The 23125-nt window shown below is 37.6% G+C and overlaps 1 protein-coding gene across 2 annotated transcripts in view; it reads right to left on the minus strand.

Moving 5' to 3' along the window:
- Window positions 1-23125, minus strand: part of ZDHHC15 (zinc finger DHHC-type palmitoyltransferase 15) — a 126708-nt gene that overhangs the window by 90135 nt on the left and 13448 nt on the right. For both annotated transcript variants that reach the window (XM_068533895.1, XM_068533896.1), the window contains exon 3: window positions 9580-9674. In XM_068533895.1, the coding sequence (XP_068389996.1) occupies window positions 9580-9674 (95 nt within the window). The remainder of the gene's footprint in view (window positions 1-9579; window positions 9675-23125) is intronic.

Genomic DNA, 23125 nt, shown 5'->3' on the forward strand with positions numbered 1-23125 from the left:
GTAAGTTCCCTCTATGCCTACTTTCTGGAGGGTTTTTATCATAAATGGGTGTTGAATTTTGTCGAAAGCTTTCTCTGCATCTAGTGAGATGATCATATGGTTTTTCTCCTTCAGTTTGTTAATATGGTGTATCACATTGATTGATTTGCATATATTGAAGAATCCTTGCATTCCTGGGATAAACCACACTTGATCATGGTGTATGATCCTTTGAATGTGTTGTTGGATTCTGTTTGCTAGTATTTTGTTGAGGATTTTTGCAAAATATTTTGCATATTGGCCTGTAGTTTTCTTTCGTTGTGACATCTTTGTCTGGTTTTGGTATTCTGGTGATGGTGGCCTCGTAGAATGAGCTTGGGAGTGTTCCTCCCTCTGCTATATTTTGGAAGAGTTTGCGAAGGAGAGGTGTTAGCTCTTCTCTAAATGTTTGATAGAATTCGCCTGTGAAGCTATCTGGTCCTGGGCTTTTGTTTGTTGGAAGATTTTTAATCACAGCTTCAATTTCAGTGCTTGTGATTGGTCTGTTCATATTTTCTATTTCTTCCTGCTTCAGTCTCAGAAGGTTGTGCATTTCTATGAAGTTGTCCATTTCTTCCAGGTTGTCCAATTTGTTGGCATAGAGTTGCTTGTAGTAATCTCTCATGCTCCTTTGTATTTCTGCAGTGTCAGTTGTTACTTCTCCTTTTTCTTTTCTAATTCAATTGATTTGAGTCGTCTCTCTTTTTTTCTTGATGAGTCTGGTTAATGGTTTATCAATTTTGTTTATCTTCTCAAAGAACCAGCTTTTAGTTTTATTGATCTTTGCTATCATTTCCTTCATATCTTTTTCATTTATTTCTCATCTGACCTTTATGATTTCTTTCCTTCTGCTAACTTTCGGGTTTTTTTGTTCTTCTTTCTCTAATTGCTTTAGGTGAAAGGTTAGGTTGTTTATTTGAGATGTTTCTTGTTTCTTAAGGTAGGATTGTATTGTTATAAACTTTCTTCTTAGAACAGCTTTTGCTGCATCCCATAGGCTTTGGGTTGTCGTGTTTCCATTGTCATTTGTTTCTAGGTATTTTTTGATTTCCTCTTTGATTTCTTCAGTGATCTCTTGGTTATTAACTAGTGTATTGTCCATGTGTTTGTATTTTTTACAGACTTTTTCCTGTAATTGATATCTAGTCTCAAAACGTTGTGGTCAGAAAACATACTTGATAAGGTTTCAATTTTCTTAAATATACCAAGGCTTGATGTGTGACCCAAGATATGATCTACCCTGGAGAATGTTCCATGAGCAGTTGAGAAAAATGTGTATTCTGTTGTTTTTGGATGGAATGTCCTATATATATGAATTAAGTCCATCTTGTTTAATGTATCATTTAAAGCTTGTTTCCTTATTTTCATTTTTGATTATCTATCCGTTGGTGACAGTGGGGTGTTAAAGTCCCCTACTATGATTGTGTTACTGTCGATTTCCCCTTTCATGGCTGTTAGTATTCGTTTTATGTATTGAGGTGCTCCTATGTGGGGTGCATAAATATTTACAATTGTTATATCTGCTTCTTGGATTGATCCCTTGATCATTATATAGTGTCCTTCTTTGTCTCTTGTAATAGTCTGTTTTAAAGTCTATTTTGTCTGATATGAGAAATGCTACTCCAGGTTTCTTTTGATTTCCATTTGCATGGAATATCTTTTTCCATCCCCTCACTTTCAGTCTGTATGTGTCCCTAGGTCTGAAGTGGGGCTCTTGTAGACAGCATATATACGGGTCTTGTTTTTGTATCCACTCAGCCAGTGTATGTCTTTTGGTGGGAGCATTTAATCCATTTACATTTAAGGTAATTATCGATATGTATGTTCCTATTACCATTTTCTTAATTGTTCTGGGTTTGTTATTGCAGGTCTTTTTCTTCTCTTGTGTTTCCCGCCTAGAGAAATTGCTGTAGCATTTGTTGTAAAGCTGGTTTGGTGCTGCTGAATTCTCCTAGCTTTTGTTTGTCTGTAAAGGTTTTAATTTCTCCATCGAATCTGAATGAGATCCTTGCTGGGTAGAGTCATCTTGGTTGTAGGTTTTTCCTTCATCACTTTAAATATGTCTGCCACTCCCTTCTGGCTTGCAGAGTTTCTGCTGATAGATCAGCTGTTAACCTTATGGGGATTCCCTTGTATGTTATTTGTTGTTTTTCCCTTGCTGCTTTTAATAAATTTTTTGTATTTAATTTTTGATAGTTTGATTAATATGTGCCTTAGCGTGTTTATCCTTGGATTTATCCTGTATGTGACTCTCTGTGCTTCCTGGACTTGATTAACTATTTCCTTTCCTATGTTAGGGACGTTTTCAACTATAATTTCTTCAAATATTTTCTCAGGCCCTTTCTTTTTCTCTTCTTCTTCTGGGACCCCTATAATTCAAATGTTGGTGCGTTTAATGTTGTCCCAGAGGTCTCTGAGACTGTCCTCAATTCTTTTCATTCTTTTTTCTTTATTCTGCCCTGCAGTAGTTATTTCCACTATTTTATCTTCCAGATCACTTATCCCTTCTTCTGCCTCAGTTATTCTGCTATTGATTCCTTCTAGAGAATTTTTTTTATTTCTTTTATTGTGTTGTTCATCATTGTTGTTTGCTCTTTAGTTCTTCTAGGTCCTGGTTAAACGTTTCTTGTATTTTTTCCATTCTATTTCCAAGATATTGGATTATCTTTACTATCATTATTCTGAATTTTCAGGTAGACTGCCTATTTCCTCTTCATTTGTTAGGTTTGGTGGGATTTTACCTTGCTCCTTCATCTGCTGTGTGTTTCTCTGTCTTCTAATTTTGCTTAACTTACTGTGTTTGGGGTCTCCTATTTTCAGGCTGCAGGTTCATAGTTCGCATTGTTTTTGGTGTTTGCCCCCAGTGGCTAAGGTTGGTTCAGTGGGTTGTGTAGGCTTCCTGGTGGAGGGGACTAATGCCTGTCTTCTGGTGGATGAGGCTGGATTTTGTCTTTCCTGTGGGCAGGTCCACGTCTGGTGGTGTGTTTTGCGGTGTCTGTGACCTTGTCATGATTTTAGGCAGCCTCTCAGCTGATGGGTGGTGTTGTGTTCATGTCTTTCTAGTTGTTTGGCATAGGGTGTCCAGCACTGTAGCTTGCTGGTCGTTGAGTGCAGCTGGGTCTTGGCATTCATATGGAGATCTCTGGGAGATTTTCATTGCTTGATATTACATGGAGCTGGGAGGTCTCTGGTGGACCAATGTCCTGATCTTGGCTCTGCCACCTCAGAGGTACAGTCCTGACTCCTGGCCAGAGCCACAAGAGCCTTTCATCCACACGGCTCAGAATAAAAGGGAGAAGAAAAGAAAGAAAGAGAGAAAAAGATAAAATGAAAAGAAATGAAATGAAATAAAATAAAGTTATTAAAATAAAAAATAAAAAATAATTATTGAACATTTTTTTAAAGTAATAAAAAAAAGAAAGAAAGAAGAGAGCAACCAAACCAAAAAACAAATCCACCAATGATAACAAGCGCTAAAAAGTATACTAAAAAAATCCGAAAAAAAAAAGAAAACGGACAGACAGCACCCTAGGACAAATGGTAAAAGCAAAGCTATACAGAAAAAATCACACACAGAAGCATACACATACACACTCACAAAAAGAGAGAAAGGGGGAAAATATATATATATCGTTGCTCCCAAAGTCCACCTCCTAAATTTGGGATGATTCATTGTCTATTCAGTTATTCCACTGATGCAGGTACATCAAGTTGATTGTGGAGATTAAATCTGCTGCTCCTGAGGCTGCTGAGAGAGATTTCCCTTTCTCTTCTTTGTTCGCACAGCTCACAGGGTTCAGCTTTGGATTTGACCCTGCCTCTGCGTGTAGGTCGCCTGAGGTTGTCTGTTCTTTGCTGAGACAGGACGGTGTAAAAGTAGCAGCTGATTCAGGGGCTGTAGCTCACTCAGGTCAGGGGGAGGGAGGGGTACGGTATGCGGGGCGAGCCTGCGGCAGCAGAGGCCAGCGTGATGTTGCACCAGCCTGAGGCGTGCCATGTTTTCTCCCGGGGATGTTGTCCCTGGATCACGGGACCCTGGCAGTGGCGGGCTGCACAGGCTCCCGGGAGGGGAGGTGTGGATAGTGACTTGTGCTTGCACACAGGCTTCTTGGTGGCTATAGCAGTAGCCTTAGCGTCTCATGCCCGTCTCTGGGGTCCGCACTGATAGTCGTGGCTCGCACCCATCTCTGGAGCTCCTGTAAGCGGCACTCTTAATCCCCTCTCCTCGCGCACCAGAAAACAAAGAGGCAAGAAAATGTCTCTTGCCTCTTAGGCAGGTCCAGACTTTTTCCCAGACTCCCTCCCAGCTAGCTGTGGCACAGTAGCCCCCTTCAGGCTGTGTTCACACAGCCAACCCCAGTCCTCTCCCTGGGATTCAACTGAAGCCGGAGCCTCACCTCGCAACCCCCACCCGTCCCGGCGGGTGAGCACACAAGCGTCTCGGGCTGGTGGGTGCTGCTCGGCACCGATCCTCTGTGCGGGAATCTCTCCACTTTGCCCTCCGCACCCCTGTTACTGTGCTCTCCTCCGTGGCTCCAAAGCTTCCCTCCTCCGCCACCCGCAGTCTCCGCCCGCGAAGGGGTTTCCTAGTGTTTGGAAACCTTTCCTCCTTCACAGCTCCCTCCTACTGGTTCAGCTCCCATCCTTATTGTCTTTTTTTCTTTTTTCTTTTTCCCTACCCACGTACGTGGGGAGTTTCTTGCCTTTTGGGAGGTCTGAGGTCTTCTGCCAGCGTTCAGTAGGTGTTCTGTAGGGGTTGTTCCACATGTAGATATATTTCTGATGTATTTGTGGGGAGGAAGGTGATCTCCACGTCTTACTCTTCCGCCATCTTGAAGCTCCTCTCCTCTATTATTATTTTATTCTCTGTATTCCTCCCTTCAGTGTTGTTAATATGTGCTTGATATATTTAGATGCTTTAATGTTAGGTGCATATATATTTACAACTGTCATATCCTCTTGATGAATTTACCTTTTTAGCATTATATAATGATCTACTTTGTCTCCACTTACGGTTTTTGACTTAAAGTATATTTGTCTGATATATTGCAGCTATCCTTGATCTCTTTTGGTTTCCATTTGCATGGAATATCTTTTTCCATCCCTTCACTTTAAGCTTATATGTATCCTTAAATCTTAAGTGATTCTCTTATAGGCATGTAAATGTGTCTTGCTTTTTTTTTTACCGATTCGGCTACTTTATGTCTTTTGATTGGAGAATTTAACCAATTAACATTAGAAGTAATAATTGATAGGTAAGGATGCACTATACAAGTTTGTTAATTGTTTTCTGGCTGTTTTGTGGTTCCTTTGTTCCGCCTAAGTGTTTTCCTTTGTGGTTTGATTTTCTGTAGTAGTGTACTTTTATTTCCTTTTCTTTATCTTTTGTGTATCTGCTAGAGGTTTTTGGGGGGGTTACCATGGAGCTTACATAAAACATCTTATATTTGTAACATTCTATTTGAAGCTGGTAAGAAGTGAACTTCCACTGCATACATAAACACTATCGTATTACTTTCTCCCCAACATTTTATGCATTTGATTTCACAATTTACATCACTTTATAGTGTATCCATTAAAAATATTTTACTCATAGTTATTTTTAATACTTTGTTTTTTAATCTTTATACCAGAGTTAAAAGTGATTTACACACCACCATTACAGTATTTCAGTATTTTGAATTGTTCTATATATTAACCATTACCAGTGCTTTTTTTTTTTTTTTTACTTTCATAGGTTTTCACATTACTAATTGTCATCTTTTCATTTCATCTTCAACATTTCTTGTAAGGCAGTTCTCCTAGGGATGAACTCCTTCAGGTTTTGTTTGGTGGAAAACTAACTCTCCTTCATTTCTGAAGGATGGCTTTGCTGGGTAAGACAACCTTGGTAAAAATGCTTGTAGTTTTTTCTACAAGCATTTTTAATATATCATTCCACTCTGTCCTGGCCTGCAAGGTTTCTTCTGAGAAATCCACTGATGGCCTTATGCAGTTTCCCTTGTGATTGACCACTCTTTCTCTCTTTCTGCTTTCAAAACTCCTTGTCTTTGACTTTTGAAAGTTTGATTATAGTATGTCCTGGTAAAGTCCTCTTTTGGTTGAAACTGGGGACTTTTGAGCTTCATGTGCCTGGATATCCATATCTCTCCCCAAATTTGGGAAATTTTCAGCCATTATTTATTTAAATAAGCTTTCTGCCCCTTTCTCTCTTCTTCTTTTATCCCCATAATGCATATATTCTTATGCTTGATGGTGTCCCATAAGTCCCATGAACTGTCTTCACCCTTTCATTCTTTTTCTTTTTGTTCCTCTAACTGGATAATTTCATATCACCTATCCTTGAGTTTTCAGGCTCTTTCTTCCGCTTCATCAAATCTGTTGTTGATGCTCTCTATATTATTTTTCCTTTCATTCATTGTATTTTTCAGCTCCAGAATTGTTTTTGTTCTTTTTTTAATGGTTTATCTCTATTTGTTTAACTTCTTGTTTTGTTCCTGATTTCGTTGAGTTGTCTATCTGTGTTCTCTTGTAAATTGCCAGGTTCCTTAAAATAATTATTTTGATTTTTTTAATAGATCTCCATTTCTTTGCAGTTGCTTACCAGAATATTGTGCTCCTTTGGTGGTGTTATTTTTCCTTGAGTGTTTGCATTTCTTGTATCATTGCATGGATATGTTCACATTTGATGTAGCAATCACTTCTTCCAGAATTTATGGACTGGTTTCAGTGGGGAAAGCCCTTCATCTATTGGTGAGTACAAGGCTGCCATCTGGGTGGGATGAAGCAGTTCTTACTCCAGGGAAGGTGCAGTGGTGTAGTCTCTGTGCAGCTCTGTCAGCTGTCATCAGCATCAGCAAAGACTGAAGGAGATGCTGGTGGCCAAGGCTGTGGGTGTCTGCAGAAGAAGTGTGGGCTGTTGAGGTCTTCAGTGGTAAAGGCTTCTGGGGTCCTCCTGATACCTTTTTCTAGCATGGTGGAAGTCATGGCTGAGGGGATCCTTCGAGGCCCTGGGTCCAGTTTGTGGACGCACTGTGGTTGTGTCTATGTTTGATGCATGGGTGCCTATGGAGAAGCCATGGAGACAGAGTCTGGAATGGAGGCACGTGTGAAGCCACTGGAGTGGCTCAGGGGTCTAGGGAGGTGGTGGTGTTAGTGCCTGGGGCACAGGCATCCCCACTGCAGTGTTGGTAATGGTGAGCAAGGTGCATGCACTTGCAGAGCAGATATGGAGCTATGGTCTGGATAGCAGTCATGCGTGGTGCATGGATAAGCCTGCTACAGTAGTGGCTTGGGTGTCCCATGTTTGAGCACTTGTGAAGCAGCTAGTGGACCTGGGTTCTAGAGGGCAGGTACCCCCACTGCAGCAGTGCTCTGGTTTCTGTGGTGCGGGCACTTGCAGATTGGCCGGGGATACAGGGTTCAGAGCATGTGCTCATGGAGTGATAGTGTCTCCAGTGTCTGGGGCATGGGATACCCTGCAGTGTCAGTGGCTCTGGTGTCTGAGTTATTGATGTATGTGAAGTGGCCATGGAGCCAGTTTCTGGAGCATGGGCATGCATGGAGTCTGGTGGCAGGTGCTGGGGTCAGGTGGTAGGTACACATGGAGTGGCCATAGGTCTGGTGTCTAGGGCAAGCACAGTGTTGGGGGGGGGTGGCAGCCCTGGTACTGAGGCAGCACAACAGCAGCTTCTTCTTGTAGAGAAGTCTCAGCAGTGTCTCACTCCCTGGGGAGTCTGTGGCAATGCTGGCTGTTGGTTACTTCAGTGGCAAAATCTGACAGTATCCTCTACAGAGCAGGCTGCTGGGGTCCACACCAACAAACACTATAGGGTCCTCTGCTGTTAAAGCTGTGGAAACTCATGGCTGTCATGGGAGCTGTTGAGATCCTCAGAAGCAAAATTTGCCAGGATCCTCCACAGAGCAGGCCAGTGGGGACTGCATGGGCATCTGCTGCAGGGCTGATACTGATAGCCTCTGCCCTGTTTCTTTGTTCTTAGCCCTCTTCAGATGTCTCTGCCATGCTGATTTCCCCAGCAATCCTTTCTGTGTGGTTAGTCTCCATTTTTTTTTCCCACTGTGTTGCTGCAGGCTCTTAATTAGACACTTGAGCCCCTCCAGGGATATTTTCATTTCTGTATAGCTGTCTGTTGTTTTTTTGTGGAGGGGCAGGGATAGAGGCTGGTATCTTCTACTCTTCCATCTTTCTGACATCATTCAGTAGGTCTTTTTCTTCTTTGTGTCTTGTAACAGTTTTTGGCTTAAAGCCTCTTCGTGTGACATTAGTATATCTACCCTTGCTCTCTTTTGATTACTATTTGCTTGGAATAACTTTTTCCATCCTTTCACTTTCAACCTATTTATGTCTTTGGCTCTCGAGTGAGTCACTTGTAGACAGCATAAAGATAGATGATAATGTTTATCCATTATGCCAACGTCTGCCTTTTAATTGGATAGTTTAATCCATTTATATTTCAAATAATTACTCATAAGGAAGAACTTCTGCCATTTTCTATATATCCTATATCTCATGTTCCTCAGTTCTTGCATTACTACCTTCCTTTGTGTTTTTTAAAACTTTTATTTGAATATAATTGATCTACAATGTTGTGTTAGTTTCAGGTGTACAGCAAAGTGATTCAGTTATACATATACATATATTCATTCTTTCTTTTTTCATATAGGTTATCACAGAATATTGAGTAGAGTTCCCTGTGCTATACAGTAGGTCCTTGTTGGTTATCTTATATGTAGTAGTGTGTGTATGTTCATCCCAAGCTCCTGATTTATCCCTCCCCACCATGTTTTCCCTTCAGTAACCATAAGTTTGTTTCCAATATCTGTGAGTCTGTCTCTGTTTTGTAAATAAGTTCATTTGCATCCTTTTTAAAATTAGAGTCCACATATGAGAGATATCACATGATATTTTTCTTTCTCTGTGTTTAATTTTATTTTGTATGTGTACAATTTTGATCCCATAAATGGGAAAATTAAAACCAGTACTTTCCCTAATGTTTGGAGGCTGCTGAAACTTCTTCCATTGTTTTTTTTTTCCTACTTTGGAAACTAATCTGTTTCACAGTAGTCACATATTATAAATGCCTGATATGATTAGAATTTTTTTTTATGTGCCCTCCCAAATATTGCATGAAACACTTTCATTCAAGGGAACACAATTTGAAAATGATCAATTTAACTATTGTAATTTTTTCTAGTTGTCTCCTAGAGTCTCACTGAGTCCTAAATTATTATAGTTTCATAGAATTGAAATAGATGAGTCCTCAGAATCCAAGTGGTTTCTTGTTTCTCTCAATCTATCACCAATACAGATAGTGGTTTCCTAGTCTTAAAGATATCCATGGCTGGTGATTTCACAAACTCCTTCAATAGACTATCTTATTCTTAATTTACATTTATCACTACAAGTCCTTTTTAAAGATCACCCTGAATCTCTCTTTTGTAATGGAAGGTTATTTGCTCCTCTTTTTGCCCTCTTCTTGCCTTATTGGCATTTCTACTTTCCTCTGCTTTTAGCCTTTATGAAGTAACCAGTATTCTTACCTTCTGGTTTGGCTGTTGTGGGAGTGTAAAAATAGACTTCCAGTAGGTCCAGGTAAAGAACACAAAGATGGCATGGTAGAATATGAGGTAGATAACTGAAATTTAAGAAAAAAATCAGTGTTTATGTTATATTTTCATCCATTTCTAAGAGTTCAGTAAGATGTAAATCTCAACAAATCTCTATTTTGTTTTCCTATTACCAAGTATTTTCTAGTATTATTATGAAAGGTTAATTCTTACCTTTTTCCCATGCAGTGACAGAAACAATTTATAATGCCAAATTTGGAACCAGAGACTTTCTGGAAGTCGCATATTTTAAAAGTTGCCATGTGATTCTGGGAGTAAAGGGGAAATGTCCTTTATGACAATGTGGGGGAAGCTACTGTTGCCAATTGTCATTCTCTCTGCCACTGTGGGTACTGAAAGATAATAATGATAGTATTTGCACAGTGCTATAGAGTTTACAATGTGATTTCATAATATTATCCAATTTTATTTTTTCAACAAGTTTGTGAGATAGGTAACAGGATAAGGACAGTTGATTAACTATCAGGGGTAGTTGATTATCCGAAGTCACACAGCTACTATATAACATAGCCAGGTCTTAAACACAGGACTTCTGACTCTAAATCATAAGTTTTTGTTTCAGTAGCCCCAAAGACTACACACTTTTTTTTAAATATTTTTTTTGATGTGGACCATTTTTAAAGTCTTTATTGAATTTGTTACAATATTACTTCTGTTTTTATATTATGGTTTTTTGGCCCCGAGGCATGTGGGATCTTAGCTCCCTGCCCAGGGATCGAACCCACACCACCTGCATTGGAAGGCGAAGTCTTAACCACTGGACCATCAGGGAAGTCCCCAAGACTACACACTTTTGAAATGTGAGTTGTACCACTGAGACATTTGTGGCTCCCCACCACTTTTGTTTTTATATTCTTTGCCTCCTAGATAGCTCTTCTGATATGGGAAATTTCAGTATTCTCCAAAGAGGTCATTTTAAGACTGAAGGGCATTTTACTGTTTCATTGTGAGTCCTTGCATAGTAAGGTCTGATTACTTCAATCCATCAGGAAGACTCAAGGGAATGATGTGACTCAAGACCAAGTTAATAAGGCTGAGTCTCTCACATATTTATGATGGAATCGAAAAAAGCTGGCCCAGTGCTCCCAGCCCTGTGGTATAAGACCTTTTTAATGTGCCTGTTTTGAGTAATTATGAAATCTCATTTTGAAATTCAAGCAATAGAAAGTAAATGTCTACCACACACATATATCTAAACTCCCCCCGCTTCCTCCTAAGGCATAATACCTATTTTGTGTTTGATGTGTATCATTCCAGATCCTCTATTTGTATATGTTTATATAAGTATATAAACACAGTACACATATGGAATTTTTGTTATATTAAAATTTTTTCATTGTATTTTTGAAAGGTAATACACTCACAAGGTTCAAAAGAGTACACGGTGAAAAGTCTCCCTTCTATCCCTGTCCCTCAGCCACCCAGTTCCCCTCCCTGGAAGCCACAAATGTCACAGCGTCATGACTTTATTCTGTATCCTATCAGATTTTATACATATAAAAGCACTAAAACAATGTGCTTTTTCACACAAATAGCAGTATTCTGTACACACTGTTTTGCAACCTGTTTCTTTTTCACCTGCTATGAGTTGGAGATCATTCCACGTAATATAACTTGGAGAGAGGGAGCTTCCTCATTCTCCTTTTAAAAAGTGGCATGGGATTCCATTGCATGAAGGTACCATAATTTATTTAACCAGATTGTCTCTGATGGAAACTTAGTTTTTCCCCTTCTCTTGCTAATACAAATAATGTTGTAATGAAAAGCTTTGTATACATGCCACTGGCACACGTACTAAAAATATGTATAGGATCAATTCCCTGAAGTGGGATTGCTAGATACAAACACAGGCCTTTTGATAGATACTGCCAAATTGCCATTAACAAAGTTTTATTTACTTTACATTCTCCTCACCAATAAATGAGAGTAACTCTTCTTCCACAGCCTAGTCCTTGTGAAATGTTATTAGAATTTTTTATCTTAGGCAAGACTTTTAAATTGTTTCTTTCTGTGTTATCCTTTGCTATGTTTTTGTTTCTTTGATTTTATGAGGTTTATATAAGGAAGATTCCATGACTATCTAAGTTACATGGGACATATAGTAACCCCTGTTCCTTCAGTATGGAATGGGAGTATGGAACTTTTGGCTGCAAAGAAATTAGGAGAAAATAATTTTATGTTTACCTTCTCACTGTGCACTCCAAAGACAATAAGGTTCAGCAATTTGGATCACTTGAATGATGAGAACTAAACTCTTACACTTGGTAGTATTTTAAGGATATTTACTTTGCTTTAGTTCCAGTGATTGAGATGGGAAGTGTAGGATTTTAACTTGTTCTAGGTCATAGTACAAATCTATACCTGGCTTAATCATAGAACTAGAAACAGCTGGCTCCCATTTCTGCATTCCATGGTTTCATAGAAGTTATGAATACTCTATAGATGGATGGAAAATGAGGACTCATGAGGTCAAATGATTAAGTCAAAGTCATTCAGTAGATTGGTAGAATAGGGACTATATTATAGATTTCATAAAAACCTAGAGTTGGATGAGAACATAGAGATCATCTAGTTCAACATCCTCATTTTATAGACAGGTAACTGAGGCCTAGAGAGGGTAAGTGACTTGATCAGGGTTACCCAGCAAAGTTACGGAAACACTGGGACCAGAATCCAGGTTTCCTCACCCCCAGTCCAGAGCTCTTTTCCCTAGAGGAGTGGTTCTCAAATTTTAGTGTGCATCAAAATCACTTTGGGAGATTATTAGAATGCAGATTCCCAAATTCTACACCAAATATTCTGAATCAGTAGTCTGTGATGGAGTCCAAGAACTTCCCCAGGTAATTCTGAGGCAGACGAACCATGAGAAATAGGGCCTTAGAGGTCATTGGGTTGTTCAGCTTACCATCCCAAGGAGGAAGCTCCTCTCCAAAATCCTTGGCAGGCAATTACCATATCTCTGTCACATTTCATCCTGCAGTGAGTATTATGGATAGGCCCCATGAGTCTCAATTTTATGTTTTTCCCTATATATATATATAATCTTCCTAAGCTATGGTCCCAAATGTATAGAAGTCCATTCTTTTTCTGTCTTAAAAATGAGCAACATATTTCTCTATAATTACTAATTTTGTACCTAGAATAATCATCCCTATAAACTGCAAGGACACTGAGTCTTTCTTTTTAAGTGTGATGCTCTAGTGAGATTTCAGATAACTAGAGAAATCAAACAGCTTGTGAACTGTATCGCTGAACTGTCACTACTCATTGACATTGGAATGAAATTGGAAAACATCTTTTTTAAGCAAACAGGCAAAGTAGAGCTCTTCGCTTATTTGGTAGTGATCACAGTCATGGGGCATCTGAAGCCACTGAAGCTGTTTACCAAATGAAAGCCAAAAGCCTTTCAAATGTTTTTTTTTTTTCCTTCCATAACGTACAAAGGTTTTCAGGAGAAGGAGAAATCAGCCATAAGGAAATGACCAACTGTCAAAGAAAAATCCACCTCAGCATGCAGTTGTTCTAAATTTTGTCACTGTGTTGCAATGTCAATATCCCATTGTGGGAATAGCTTCTGAAATGATAATGACTACTTGAGCTTTTTTCCTGAAATAATGATTCATAAACTTCTTGATAAAAATTATGGAATCGAAACCACATGATGGAAGCAGCATAAAGTTGTTATTAGCGACATCTTTGGTCAGCAGGATGCCTTTCTAGGTATCGCTCCCAGGGACTAATGGGAAGTGAATGATTTTGTGTGTATGTGTGTGCATGTGTATACATGCGTATACATTCTTGTGTGAATAAAAATGAATGCAGCAGACAGACTGCTTTGAATGCAGCAAGATCAGCACCAAAATGGGGAAAATAGGAAAATAATAATGCTTTACTATATATACTCAGACACATAAATGTTAAGGCTGTTGCTGTGGCAATTATCTAGCATACCTTTTTTCTTTAAAAAGCTATGGAAACTATGTTTAGTTTAAAAAGACACTATTTTCTGTAATATCTTTTATATCAATTGAAAAGCATTTTAGTTGGTAGAAGGGGGTGATGGGGAGAGGGGTGCACCTTTCAATTACATACTATAATTCAAATAGGAATATCAGCTGTAGCTTTAGCAATTGAAAGAGTCCTCACTAAAATCCCCATTTTGGCTTAATATAGAAAACCCCAGATTATGATCAGGGGAAAATTGTCAACTAGATAGTCACTTCTCCCTTTGAATGGGATACCTAGTAAAGAGGTCTTGACTCTAATATTTGACTTCACTGCTTTACTTTACTTTCACTGCCTTAAAAGCTCTAACAAAGAGCTGAACCTTGTCTCTCAGCTATTTGAAGGAATGTTTGGAGAGAATGGGGTTAGAGGCCCATAGGTTGTAATCAAGGAGCTAGGGACAATTCACAAGAATATAAGATTGGCTCAAGAGTTGTTTCTATGATTTAGCCACCCCCTAGGGGAATACAAGATTTTCTCAATAGTTGTTTCTAAGGTTTAGCCAGCTACCCACAGGAGTCTCTCTGATTGTGAGATCAAATTCTAGAGCCAAAACATGGCATCATGTTTTGAAAGAGCATGGTTTTCCTTATTGATACCAACTTCAAAAGTTAGGGTTGTCTCCAAGTATACTAATTTCCCCTAGTTACCCATCAGATATCTTCCACTCATCAATTTATATAAACTTTTATGAAGCTGATTATGTCTTCAGTCTATACCAATTCTGGGGGGTAGTAAGTCTCATAAGTTTGTCAGCCACTGTGCAAAAGCAGGGCTTCATTTTAGTTGCCTTAAACTATTTTTCACTTTCAAAGAGTTTTCTAGTCCTGTGTAATTGGAGTTTGGTAAACAACACAAAGCTAACAAGATATATAGCCTTCGTATGTTTACAATCTTGGATTATAGCCCCTTTCAGTTTTTGTTTTTCCATGCTTAAGAGGCCTCTCTTTTTGGTCCGCTTTGGGTATATATATATATATATATATATATATATATATATATATATATACACATACACACACACACACACACACACACAAACAACAACCACCTTGTCAGGTTGTGAGAACTAATTGACTTAAATATGGAAGTATCTCACATATTCTAAGGACTTAATTAACATCAGCTTTCTTCCTCTCCCATCCTTCCTCTTAAATCTTAGTGATCTGTTTTCTGACATATGGTGGTAAAAATTACACAGACTTCAGGGACAGACACACCATGGTTTTGTTCAAAAAGAGGAAAATGGTTTGTTTCCAGTCCTCTTCTTGATAATATCTACTTAACATTTCATTGATTCATTCATCTTGGGGATAAAGAAGTACACAGAGCAACATTCCTTGGGGAATTATCTTTGTCTACTTTCCTGGTTTAAAATGGATAGTTGAGATGTCATCATTCTGTATGTATCATTTGGATTAAGTATAGCCCAATGCCCCCATGTTGTCAGGGATATTCACAGAGGACACTGAAGCAGAACAGAGACACTTTACTGTCTATATGGTGGCTAGGGATTTGTGAGCCTATTTTTCACTGGTTGGGGAAGTGGTAGGGTTTGTCAAAATCCCAGCTTGGTTCCCTCAGAATCTATTTCCTTTTGTTTACACAACCAATAAGACCTCTACCTCATTAATATGATGTTGACTTGATTTATCTTAGTATTATAAAATTTTAGATTAGAAAGAGCCCTTGGATGTCATTTGGTCCAGCAGTCTCCATGATGACTAAATCTGCTTTACATTATCCCTAACAATTGGTCACCCAACTTTCATTTGAACACCTGAAGTCACGGGAAACTTATCAACTCTTGGGCAGTCCATTCTATCGCTGGATAACTCTGATTGTTAGACACATCTTTGTCATATTAAGCAGAAATATGCTTCCTGGTAACGCCCTCCTGTTGATCCTAATTTTTTTCCCATGGAGAGGAATCATAATTGCTTAAAAACATAGAGACTTGTATCTAGACATTTAAAGATCTCTTACAACTCGATAATAAGACAAACAATTCAAAAAAATTAGGCAGAAGACTTGGACACTTCATAAAAGAAGGTATACAGATGGCAAACGAGCACATGAAAAGATGCTTATCATTAGTCATTACAGAGGGTAAATTAAAACCATAGGAGATACCACTTCATACACAAAAAACCTGACAACACTAAGTGACAGTGAAGATACAGAGCCACTGGAACTCTCATATCACTGATGGAGATACAAAATGGTAGGACTGCTTTGGAAAACAGTTTGGCAGTTTCTTATAAACATAAAATTACCACACAACCCAGCAATCCTACTCCTAGGTATTTACCCAAGAGAAATAAAAACACACATTTCCACAAAGGCCTGTACATGTGTATTCTTATCAATTTTATTTATAATAGCCCAAAACTGAAAACAACCCAAATGCTCATCAGCTGGTGAATGAATAAGCAAACTGTAGTACATTTATTATATAGAACACTACTCAGCAATAAAAAGGAACAAACTACTCATACATGCACTGACAAGGATGAATCTTAAATGCATACTGCTAAATGAAAGAAGCCAGATTCAAAAAGCTATGCATTGTAATATTCAATTTATATGACATTCTGAAAAAGGTAAAACTATAGGGACAGAAAACTGATTATTGGTCACCAGCGTGGAAAGTCAGAGAACTCTGGGGAGAGGTGATATTTTGAGGGTAATGTAAATATTCTATATCTTGATGGTAGTGGTGTTTACATCATTGTATACATTTGTCAAAACTCAACAACCTGTACACTAAAAAGGTGTGATTCTTATTGTATGTAAATCATATCTCAATAAACCTGACAAAAACAAAAACAAAGAGATTTAAAAATGGGTCTTTTCCAAGGTAAAGTGATGCAGCCACAAGCCAAGGAACAAAGGCAGTCACTAGAAGCTGCAAGAGATAAGATTCGGAATCTCCTCTTGAGCCTCTGGAGGGAGCATGGCCTGCCGATGCCTTGATTTCAGACTTTTGCCCTCCAGGTCCATAAAAGTATAAATTTCTGTTGGTTTATGTCACTATGCTTGTGGTAATTAGTAATGGCAGCCCTAGCAAACTAATGTACTCGCTATACTCAGTTTTCTCATCTGTAAATGGGCATATGATAATACTTACTTTATAGGGCTGTAAATGAGAATTAAATGAATCAATATACCTAAGGCACATTAGAGCAGTAGCTGGCACACATTAAGTGCACTTGAAGTAGTATTTATTATGACTCTTTAATAGTTAAGTGACCTTAGTTATCTTTAGCCTCCAGTCCATTCACCTGTTAACTGATAATAATCAAAATATTTAGTTTAACACCCAGAGAAAAGAAATAAGTAAATAAGAAAATAAATAAATAAGAGATTACATGGGCCTTTTCCTTTGATGTCTTTTCATCGTAGATTTTCTAACAGTTAGCTACTTATTCTTACTTCCAGTCTAATATTCTTATTTTCCTCATAGCCACATTTAAATGTGTTAGAAGTTATAGGCTGTATGACTGAAAACAGTGTTGACAGGTACACAGCTAGGGTAGGAAGCAAAATCATGTCTCTGAAACCTAGCATTGGCTGAACTCTGGCTGATCTTTCCTCACACACATAGATCTCACCATTTTGGCTCCATACATGCCTGCACCAAATGGTAGCCAGATACAAGTGGGGGCTGCAGGAGACATATTGGGAAGGGCACAGGAGCATGGAAGTTCCAGCCCAGCCCACTGGGGAGGAGCAAATTGAAGCTTGGGAGAGTCATATCTTTGAAATGGTACATCTAGATGTAGCTATAGCAAAAGAGACTTGTCAAAATGTAAGGGAGGAAAATCACTTTTTAAAACATTTATCAAGTGGTGTGTACTATACACACCACTGAATCTTGCTTCATCCTTAACCTCTGCAGTGACTACAAAGGACTTACACTTTCTATTTTATCCACTTCTATACTGTTTGCATTTTATGAGGTTCTATTACCTTTATAATCAAGAAAAACAATAAAGTTTTGTTTTTTAAATTCATCATTGGGGAATGGTTAAATAAATCATAGTATCAATATATCCATACCATGGAATAATTTGAGGTCATTAAAAAAATGAAACATGTTTGTATATACTAATATGGAAAGACATCTATGATATATTATTAAGTGAAAATACTAAATCATAGGAAAATATGCACAGTATCATCCAGATTAAAAAACAACCAATCTTAAACAAATTATACAAATCCATAATCATATGTTTATATGTAAATACAGAGAGAAAGATCTAGAAGGATACAAATCAAACCAAATATACTAGTAATCTGTGAATAGACATTGATAAGGGAGGGGGGAGTGTGAGGAGGACTTTATTTTTTATCTTATATATTTTTGTTTAGTTTGAATTTTCAATAAGCATTATTTTTGTAACAAAATTATATTGATATAAATCAGCATATTGATACTAATTATTATAATTATATATAATTATTATAATTACACTAATATTAACATCAACATAATACTCTTTTAGAAGTGGGTTAGCCCATAAAGAGAGCTTTTGTCTGGTTCCCAAATCCTCATTACAAAGTAATTTTACAATAATAAATATAAAATAGTGTATTATACCCATGCACTTATGGTCAATCAATCTACAACAAAGGAGGCCAGAATATGTAAAAGAATGAAATTAGAACATTCTCTAACAGCATACACAAAAATTAACTCAAAATGCATTAAAGACCTAAACGTAAAACTGGATACCATAAAACTCCTAGGGCAAAAAAAAAGGCAAAACACTCTCTGACATAAATCGCAGCAATATCTTTTTGGATCCGTCTCCTAGAGTAATGGAAATAAAAACAAAAATAAACAAATGGGACCTAATTGAACTTAAAAGCTTTTGCACAGCAAAGGAAACCATAAACAAAACAAGAAGTCAACTTACAGAATAGAGAAAATATTTGCAAACAATGCGACCAACAAGAGATTAATCTCCAAAGCATAGACACAGCTCATAAAGCTCAATATAAAAAAAAAAAACCCAATCAAAAAACGGGCAGAAGATCTAAATAGATATTTCTCCAAAGAAGTCATATAGATGGCCAAAAGGCACATGAAAAGATGCTCAACATCACTAATTAGAGAAATGCAAATCAAAACTACAATGAGGTATCACACACCAGTCAGAATGGCCATCATCAAAAAGTTTACAAAAATAAATGTTAGAGAGGGTGTGGAGAAAAAGGAACCCTCCTACATTGTTGGTGGGAATGTAAATTGGTACAGCCACTATGGAGAACAGTATGGAGGTTCCTTAAAAAACTAAAATTAGAGATACCATATGATCCTGCAATCCCACTCCTGGGCATATATCCAGAGAAAACTCTAATTCGAAAAGATACATGCACCCCAATGTTCATAGCAGCACTATTTACAATAGCCAAGACGTGGAAGCAACCTAAGTGTCCATCGACAGATGAATGGATAAAGAAGATGTGGTATATATACACAATGGAATACTCAGCCATAAAAAAGAATGAAATAATGTCATTTGCAGCAACATGAATGGACCTAGAGATTATCATACTAAGTGAAGTAAGCCAGACAAATATCATATGATGTTGCTTATATGTGGAATCTAAAAAAATTGATACACTTGAACTTATTTACAAAACAGAAATAGACTCACAGACATAGAAAACAAACTTATGGTTACCAAAGGGGAAAGGGTGGAAGGGATAAATTAAGAGTTTGGGATTCAAATATACACACTACTATATATAAAATAGGTAACCAACAAGGACCTACTGTATAGCACAGGGAACTATACTAAATATCTTGTAATAACTTATAATGGAAGAGAATGTAAAAAAAGTATATATATATATGTATAACTGAATCTCTTTGCTGTACACTTGAAACTAACACAACATTGTAAATCAACTATATTTCAATAAAAAAGAATATAAAATGGAGAAAAGATGGTCTCTTTAATAAGTGGGCCTAGGACAGCTGGACAGCTACATGTGAAAGAATGAAATTAGAACATTTTCTCACACCATATACAAAAATAAACTCAAAATGAATTAGGTGAATAAACTCACCTAAATGTGACTGGCAACCATAAAACTCCTAGAAGAGAATGTAGGCAGAACACTCTGACATAAATCATAGTAATATTTTTTTGGATCTGTCTCCTAAGGCAAAGGAAACAAAAGCAAAAATAACACAAATGGGACCTAATTTAAATTATAAGCTTTGCACAGCAAATGAAACCATCAACAAAATGAAAAGACAACCTACTGAATGGGAGAAAATATTTGCAAATGATAAAGGGTTAATATCCAAAATACATAAACAGCTCATACAACTCAATATCAAAAAACCAAACAATTAAAAAATAGGCAGAAGACCTGAATATTCATTTTCCCAAAGAAGAAATACAGATGGCCAACAGGCACATGAAAAGATGTTCAACATTGTTAATCATCAGAGAAATTCAAATCAAAACCGTAAGGTCACCTCACAACTGTCGGAATGGCTATCATCAAAACGAACACAAATAACAAATGTTGGTGAAGATGTGGAGAAAAGGGAACCCTCATACACTGTTGGTGGGAATGTAAATTGGTGTATCCACTGTGGAAAACAGTATGGAGGTTTCTCAGAAAACTAAAAATAGAACTACCATATGATTTGGCAATTCCACTCCTCAGTATATAGCCTAAGAAAACAAAAACACTAATTCAAAAAGATACATGCACCCCAATATTCATAGCAGCATTATTTACAATAGTCAAGATATGGAAGCAACCTAAGTATCCATCAACAGATGAACAGATATAGATGTGGTGTATATATATATATATATATATATATATATACACACACACACACACACACACACACACACAATGGAATACTACTCAGCCATAAAAAAGAATGAAATTTTGCCATTTGCAACAACATGGATGGACCTGGAGGGTATTATGCTTAGTGAAATAAGTCAGACAGAGAAAAACAAATACTGTATGTTATCACTTATATGTGGAATCTAAAAAATAAAACAAACTAGTGAATATAGCAAAAAAGGAACAGACTCACAGGTATAGAGAACAATCTAGTGGTTACCAGCAGGGAGAGGGAAGGGGGAAGGGGCAAGATAGGGGTAGGGGATAAAGAGGCACAAACTACTATGTATAAAATAAATAAGCAACAAGGATATATTGTATAGCGAGCACAGGGAATAACTGAACTATAAACTGAGCATAATCTGTAAAAATGTTGAATCACTCTGTTGTACACCTGACGCTAATATAATATTGTAAATCAACTATACTGTAATTTAAAAAAAAGGAGGGGCTTCCCAGGTGGCGCAGTGGTTGAGAATCTGCCTGCCAATGCAGGGGACACGGGTTCGAGCCCTGGTCTGGGAAGATCCCACATGCCACGGAGCAACTGGGCCCGTGAGCCACAAATTACTGAGCCTGAGCGTCTGGAGCCTGTGCTCCGCAACAAGAGAGGCCGTGATAGTGAGAGGCCCGCGCAACGCGATGAAGAGTGGTCCCCGCTTGCCACAACTAGAGAAAGCCCTCGCACAGAAACGAAGACCCAACACAGCAATCAATCAATCAATCAATCAATCAATCAATAAGAACGTGAATTTCTAAAAAAAAAAAAAAGGAAAACAAGAACAACAACAAAATAAATTGAAGATTCCCTATACAGTATGGAGGTGAGTATAAAAGATCATATTGTGGCCCAAACTTTTTCCTCCCAATGCCCTCTCACCCTATGGTGTCTAATATATCACCAATAAATTAAGGTTAGTATAATAAAAAAAAACTGACACAAAGCAGAGTTTTCAAATGGAAACCTGAATAAGTTCTTTTATTAGTTTGCTAGGGCTGCCATGAAAAGTACTACAGACTAAGTGGCTTAAACAACAGAAATTTTCTTTCTCACAATTTTGGAGGTTGGAAGTCCAAGATCAAGGTGTCGACAAGGTTGTTTCTTCTGAGGCCTCTCCTCTTGGTTTGTAGATGGTGATCTTCTCCCTGTCTCTTCACATGGTCTTCTCTCTGTGTGTGTCTTTTTCCTAATCTCCTCTTTTTATAAGGACACCAGTCACATTGATTAGGGCCCACCCTAGTGACCTCATTTTCATTTAATTACCTCTTTAAAGACCCTATCTCCAAATACGGTCACATCCTAAGTTACTGGAGGTTAGGATTTCAACATATGAATTTTGAGGGGACACAATTCAGCCCATAACAGTTCTATTATTTAGGAATTGCACCTATTTCGAAAAAGGTAAATAATTACAATCATTTTTAACTTTAAATGGGAAACTAGAGAATTTAGTATGCAAACCATTCAAAATACAAATGAATTCTCAGATAATGAGTTAAACATTTGCTTAAAATGATTGATGGCCCTTTTTGAAGATGAACAACTGTGGTCAATACATTGCTCTTGATTATATGTGGATTGCCTGACAGATTGTGCCTAATCTCATTTCTAAATTCATCCCTTAGCTTTACCAATCCTTGGACTCTACCAAATTCTTAACCTCTAGTTCATCCCATAGTCTCACTTTAGGAGTAGAGGAGGGAAGACCTTCTACTCAAGATCTTCAAAATACAGATAGTAAGATACTGAATGAGATCATCCATGCAAAACACTCTTATGAAAGCAAATATTTTGTTTTCTAGTACGGTCTATGGAAGGACAGATGGACTCATGTCTTAAAGAATTTCTGAGTCCTGTATAATCAAGGGTGGCATAATATATAATATTCTGGACTGTGGTTCAGATGATCTGAGCTTTAGTCCTTTCTGTGCACTAGAATCAGCATGACTAGGTCAAAATATTTTACTTCTTTGGGTCTCAGTTGTTCTACTTACAAAATATGAGTGCAAGGATTTTGACAATATATTTACAAAAGGGTAGTAGTTGGAATTATAGTCCTGAAATATGTTATCCTTCTTAGAAGAAAGATCTTTTAGGTCCTTTCAAATGTTAATAACAATAGTATCTATTACTACTTATTCTGTACTTATCATATGCCATGCACTATGCCAAGAGACTTACATACATCATCTCATTTAGTGCTTTAAACCATGAAAGGTAGGTATTGTTATTCCCATTTTACAGAGGAAGAAAGTGAAACTTAGCTTAAGTTCTCCAAGGTCATATATATAGTAAGTGGCAAAGTCAAGATTTGATCCCTGGTACATCTGACACCAAAGTCTGCTAATTTGCTACTTAACAGTGCATTAGAGATTGAAATTTATCAGGAACTGTATTAAGTTTCCTAGGGCTTTCATAACAAATTATCACAAACTGGGTGGCTTAAAGCAACATAAATTTATTCTCTTACAGTTTTGGAGGCAAGAAGTCTGAAATTAAGGTATAGGCAAGGCCATGTTCTCTCTGAAGGCTCCAGGGGAGGATGCTTCCTTGCCTCTTCCT

This window comes from Eschrichtius robustus, chromosome X (genome assembly GCF_028021215.1).
Source record: "Eschrichtius robustus isolate mEscRob2 chromosome X, mEscRob2.pri, whole genome shotgun sequence".
Classification (NCBI taxonomy): Eukaryota; Metazoa; Chordata; class Mammalia; order Artiodactyla; family Eschrichtiidae; genus Eschrichtius; species Eschrichtius robustus.